The following is a 6,703-nucleotide window of genomic DNA, read 5'->3' on the forward strand; positions in this document are numbered from 1 at the left end:
TTTTTATGTAGTTGTAGACTTACGTACTTGTTGGCCTTTCCATTTTGAATGACTCTTCATATTGTAAACAGCTAGTCATGGTATTGCCTCTTTGAGTTAGCTTAGGTCAGTAATGGTCTTCGTGCGCATAGAAGAAAATGTCCTTACTGCATAAATGACATTTCAAACTCAGAATAGTGCAAATGACCATAAGACATTCAATTATCTCTTTGTCCAGGTACAGCTTGTTATTTTATCAACAACATTATCGACGACTCTCCAGTACACACACCACCATTTTTCTTTTCTACAAAGTAAAACCAAGAATAGAGCCCAAAACCCTACTGCAAATCCCAAAATGACAGAACCAAACAAGAACAGGTTGTCCGTTGTACCATCTTCATCTTCTGCATTGAGCTTTATATTATCATCATCAGTATTACTTACTGTAGGTGCAATAGGGTCACCGTCGCAGTGCTTCTTCGTAGGGGCACCACACAAATATTCGTTTCCAATGAAAGTTGAACCGTCCGCTCCCAAGGTTTGGAAGTGAACATCTGTAGGTATTCTGCCACTCAAATTATTGTAAGAGAGGTTTAAATACCCAAGATAGCTTAATGATACCAATTCCCTAGGGATTTGTCCAGACAGCTTATTGAAGCTGAGATCCAATGACTCTAAACCGGTCATGTTGCCAACACTCGCCGGTATTTTCCCATGGAAATTATTATTTGATAAGTTAAGCATTGAAAGCCCTTGAAGTAGACCTATTTCTTCTGGGATGTTTGCTTCAAGAATGTTGCTTGATAGATCGATTCCTGAACTGTAACCATGTAACCGTTGAATGTATCGTGAGACCCCTTTGATCCCTATTAGCAGTTGAAGATCTGTAACAGACCAACCGCCACTAAAAAGTGCATTTGTGTCATTAGGCCTACTTGTTAGCTTTGTCAGATTTCCAAGCTTGCCTTCAATTGAACCAGATAGATTGTTAAATGATAAGTCTAAGATCTGTAGTTGATTCAAATTGATAATACTTTTGGGAATAGATCCATTGAAAGCGTTTGACCTTAAAGAGAGAATCTGAAGATCTTGAAATGAGCCAATGAAAGTCGGTATGTTTCCTTCAAATTTGTTATCTCCTAAAGTAAGATATGTCAGTCTCTCAAGTTTTTGAATGAAGTTTGGGAAAGTACCTTTGAGAAGGTTATGGTGCAGAAGGAGATACATCATTTGTGTCTGTGCAAGCTCATTTGGAACGTATCCAGCGAGATTGTTTAAGCCTAGGTGTAGAAAAGACAGAGAGCTGCAATTTCCCAAGCTGGAAGGTATACTTCCAGTCAAGGTGTTATTGGAGAGATCAAGAGTTTGAAGGCTAATTCTCGTCTCCAAGGCTTTGTTCAAACAAAATGAGTGAGGAATTGGACCTGATAGTTGATTACTAGATAATGAAGCATAGCGAGCATTGGAAAGCCTTTCTCCAACTTCAAATGGGATTTCACCAGTGAATTGATTTTGTGACAGATCGAAAACCATATTCATTTGAGAGGGAACAGGAAGTGAACCTCCTAGAAAGTTGCTAGCCAGTTTAATGGTCATGAATTGAGTATCATCAAAATGAAATGCATGTGGTAAGGTTCCTTGGAGCTTGTTTCTCGAGAGATCTAAATTGCGAAGATATTTGTGTTTAAACAGACAAGATGGGATAGCTCCTGTAAGATTGTTACCAGACAATTCCAGTGTATCAAGATTAGTGAATTCGCAGAAGAAAGCCGGGATGTCTCCTGTAATGTTGCATGACTGGAGCTTTAAACTCTCCATATGGTATTGAGATGGGAATGGTTGCGGAGAAATTTCTACAGTTATGCTGTTATTGTTAAGGTTTAGCTCAGTCAGGTTTAACTTATTGATCCACGAGTTCAAAGAAATGATGCCCTCAACCGCGTTATCACTAATATCAAACACTCCGAGACTTGGAAGCATGGTGATGCAACTTGGAATCAGTCCGGTTAATCCGTTACGGTCAAAATAGAGTTGTTGAAGAGAACTAACCATGCAGATTGACTCGGGTATGGATCCTTGCAAACTGTTTACTGACAATGACAGGTATTGTAACCTTTTCATATTGGATCCCAAAGAAGGAATATAACCAGTTATGTCATTGTCAGAGAGATCAAGAAACTCCAATTCTGAAAGAGCAGAAATTTTTGTAGGTAAGGATCCATTAACTGAGCAATCTGATGCAACCAGACTAGCCAACACCGGAGCATTTGATATGGAAATTGGAATCGGTCCATCTACACTAGTACTAGAAATCCAAAGTTCTTGAAGTCTTGGCCATTGACGTTGAAACATTTTTGAAAGATTTACTTGGAGATATTCATTGGCTCTTACATCCAGCCGTTTAATCTGAGGAAGGTAAGGAATCGAGCCTTGCAAATTAAAGCAACCAGCTAGTTCAAGAACTGAAAGGGAAGTAAGATTAACAATCTGAGCTGGTATTGAAGAATCGAGGTTGTCATTGAAATTCATTTTCAGAGTTGATAGACGCGAAAGATTATGGAACTCCTGGAATGGAAAAAGCGGACTAGAAATACTACAAGCAGATATATGAAGTTCTCTGAGATCAGTAAGAAATGATATTGGTTTAGCCCAATTCTTCGTCAGAGATGCCTCGGACAGATCAACACCACTTAATCTCAGTACCCTTAGATTGACTAACTCTCTAACCCAGTCTATGGATGGAGATTCTATGGAAGCAAGGGGGGAAGAGCTATAACCTAAAGAGGTAGGATCATTGTCTTGCACATGACTAGACACATCCAGGTATCTTAGAGAAGATAGATTAGCGAACTGAGTAGTAATAGAACCGGAAAACGAGTAGGAGACATCAAGATGAAGGAGATTTTTGAATTTTGATAGCTGAAATTCGATTTTTGAGTAGTCGAGATCATTGAAACCAAGATCAAGATACTCAAGGTGAGTGAGAGACAAGAGGGTGGCAGAGATTGTACCTGAAAGTGAAGTATTTGGAGTCAAAGAATCAGAAATCCGTAGGCTAATTTCAAGCGCTACATTTCGAAGATCAACTGAAGTGACATGTAACGAGCCCATAGAACATTGAATCCCATACCAGTCGCAGCAGTTCTGGTGACGGCCTACTTGCCATGTTGACAGACGATCCGAAGAGTCAGTTACAGAAGATTTGAAGTTCAACAAAGCAATTCTTTCACTGTCGAGACATCCATGAGAGATTAGTAGGATTTGAGTAAAGAGAAAGAACAAAAACAGACAAGTATAAAAATACTGAATTGGTAAGAGACTTCTCTTATTGAATGAATTCATGGCAGTAACTGAATGTTTCAACTGAGATCACAAAGTTATGCTTTTTCTGATATCGTTTGGGTTTGGATTGCAGTGTACAAGACTAATAATGACTTGCATTCACGTTGGCTTCTATTGTATTGCTAGATATATAATACTGCATTATCCTTAAAATATGACTTATATGTATTTTTCGATTGCCTATTTTTTTTGAAGAGCTGACTTTATGTTGGCAGTTACTAGGGGAAAACTACGAATGTTGTATGAGTGCAACCTTTGTCTGGTTATGGGTTTATACTCATTATCAGGGATTCAGGATAGTCAAAAACTGTCTCTGTTACCATTTTGAAGCCTGATATGAAAGACTACTCGTCCAGATGAACGAGTGAAGTCACTATGGGCAAATAAGAAATAGACATTACACGGAAGACTTTCTCCCGTTTATAAAAAGATTTCGAAATAGACGGGGGACAGTCCCCGTCCAAAGAAAAAAAAACAAAAAAAAACTACTTAGACGGGGATAGTCCCCCGTCCAAAATAAAACACTAGAAATACTACTTTGACGGGGATAGTCCTCGTCCAGAAAAAAAAAAGGAGCAAAAATTACTACTTTGACGGGATAGTCCTCCGTCCAAAAAAGAAAAAAAAATAGTAGTCCCCCCCGTCTACTTCAAAAAGTTGCAAATATTTTTGACGGCGGACTGTCCCCCATCTAGTGTTACACTTCCAAGTCCCAGCCACTCGTTCAAATGAACGAGTGCATGAACAGGTTTGAGGGAAAAGGGGGCTAAACACTGCCCATAGAAGCTTCTAATTTGGTCAAATTGGTAGTGCACTCTTTCAAATACTACCCATAGGATATGCTCTAAGATACATTTCATGTAGTCTACCCAATATATTGAATGATTAGTTGGAATAGAGATATGGTAATAGCAGGCAGTAGCTAGCCATATCTAAATAATATCTACATTCTGGTGTTTGACAATGAATTGCTGGCTCCATATATTAGTTGAATGATAGCTACATGTCTTCCAAACGAACTTATTGCTGGATTATTATTCAACTACTTTTTTTGTCTATTTTTTCAACAATTTCAAGCTAATTTATAACATATGGAGTATATTCTTTTAATATTATTTTTCTTCAATATTTTCAAGCTAATTTATAATATAATATATTTTATTTTTATTTTATTTTTCTTAAATAGATTCAGCAATGAATTTAAATATCTTTGACACGAGGATAATATATTTTTCTTAAATATCTTTGGCTTTAATCCTCACCTCCATGGTGTGCGCTAGTGCGTCATTTGAAGTTACATTGACCTTTTCTTCTAAACATGATTGTATGCATGTTCAGTTCGAGTAATTCAAGAATCCCCAAATCAAAATGTTAGGGGAAGTAGAAGAATTTGCAATCACTTGGTGCTGAGCAGAATACTTTAGGCCAAAAAAGAACATGCGTAGTTGATAAGTTAATAGGATGCTGAGACAGTCATCAGTAACTTGCACTTTCCTCTAGCAAAGTTCAGACAAACATGTTATATTTTGATTAAAGAGGCATGAAGCTACTTACATAATATATTGGATTGACGCATAGACTAAACACAAATTTCGTCATACTTCGTATTCACATCAAATTTCTGGTAACGCTCCTATTGTATTTCCTGGTGCTTTTATTTGGAAAACTCAATCCCAAAGGAGTGAACAGTTTAAGTAGTGGGTTTGATGAATGAGATGTTTCTGTCTTCGAGAAAGATTGATTGTGATAATCTTGGATTCTTGGATTCAATTTGATTAAGTAGTGGGTTTTTGCAATATTGCTCTGCATTTTACCTATTCAATCTGTGAAATGTTAAGGATGAGATTAGATTGATCTCCAGAGTGTGATCATTCTGGGATAGAATTAAAATTACACTCTATTTATAGAGTTGAGTGGATGAAAATATATTACTAATTAATACTAATATATGCTTATTAAGGAAACTAAAACAATTCATGCAATATTCTTATCCTGCAATCTTTAATTGTTATTCTCTTCACGTACACTGCACGTACATTTAGATGAGTTTCTCTTCGTGGTCACCTTGACTTGTAGCATCCGTGTTATATTCTAGTAGCCCCCTCAAGTTGGACACAGAGAAAATTTGAGTGTGCAACTTGAACTAAGAGAACCTTGTACCATGAATCACCATTTACCACAAACTTAGAATTCAAGTATACTCGTAGTACGTAGGTATGCTTTGGCTTGAACTTGTTTAAACTTCATCCGGCTTTTTCTTTTACATGGGATATCTTTGGTTCACTTACAGAATAATCACTGCAAGACTTGAATCTTAACCTTTTGCTTTTCTTTACTTGAATGGAAAATATTCCAAAATTGGAATATGGATGAGAATTGATTACAAAATGGATTATGTATAAAACGTGTCCATGGGGTTTTATTAGTAAAATATACCATAAAGATTGAATATATCTTGAATTGATATAAAAATAATCATCCAAGATAAAGTTGGAAAATAATTGATGATTATTAAAAATCTTGAAAATGATTTTAACATTAAAGAAATAGGTGATATTTCCGGATTTGACAGTGAGATAATTATTTATGATTATTTGTTTCGTAAAGATAAAATCCATGAATGGAATACGAAGATAACATGTATATTAAAAAGAGATGACATATATGGATGGAATCGGTTTGAATGATGCTCTAGAGGTAAGATTTCCATGTAGAATAGCAAACGTAATAAATGGACTTCATGCCCACAAGTTGTTAACATTTGATGCACCCCTTCACAGATCCGAGGATATATTGGGGTTCAAAAATGACAACGTAGTCAACGGTGTAAACAGAGCCAATTGATTTTGGCGGTATTAAAATAAAAAATTGGCTAGACTAGCTAACTCATCTTGATGTGAAACAAGTGACCCTTGTTGATGGTTTTCAAATGGTTGTAGAGATAGTATTAAAAGGGGTCTTTTCAGACTTGTGAAGAAAGCAATTTTTAGATTTAAATTAAACTAGATAATTAAATATAGTTGTTGAAAGTTATAGAGAAAAACACCAAGACTCTGGATTCCACCATTGACCAAATAAATAATAAACTCTAAATAGTTTTTATGCAATTCTATCTTTAAAATCAATTCAAATATTTGCCTCAAATATGTTTTTGAAGTAATAATTGTAATCAAAAAGTATAAAACATCAAAAGTTATTAAAACCCAGCATGCTTCATCAAATTAATTCACAACTATTCAATAAAAACTAATATTTCAATTTCAATTCCATGCAAATAATCAAATAAAAATATTGCAAATAAATAGTAAAATTAGAATTATACCAATTAATGTGGAACAATGGCTTCCTGCGTCGCCTTGGCTAATGGGTTTAGCTCCTC

At 35.9% G+C, this 6,703-nt stretch overlaps 1 protein-coding gene across 1 annotated transcript; it reads right to left on the minus strand.

Annotated features, from left to right (window-relative positions):
* Positions 1-201: 201 nt before the first annotated feature.
* On the minus strand, positions 202-3,324 carry LOC113328700 (LRR receptor-like serine/threonine-protein kinase GSO1). Its single transcript, XM_026575722.1, has one exon. It carries the CDS (start codon positions 3,322-3,324, stop codon positions 202-204), a length of 3,123 nt encoding a protein of 1,040 aa, XP_026431507.1.
* Positions 3,325-6,703: the final 3,379 nt, after the last annotated feature.

Source organism: Papaver somniferum, unplaced genomic scaffold (genome assembly GCF_003573695.1).
Source record: "Papaver somniferum cultivar HN1 unplaced genomic scaffold, ASM357369v1 unplaced-scaffold_114, whole genome shotgun sequence".
NCBI classification, from domain to species: Eukaryota; Viridiplantae; Streptophyta; class Magnoliopsida; order Ranunculales; family Papaveraceae; genus Papaver; species Papaver somniferum.

What these genes read in the sequence shown, in the direction of transcription:
- LOC113328700 (XM_026575722.1), bottom strand. Translation starts at nt 3,324, where the DNA reads ATGAATTCATTCAATAAGAGAAGTCTCTTACCAATTCAGTATTTTTAT.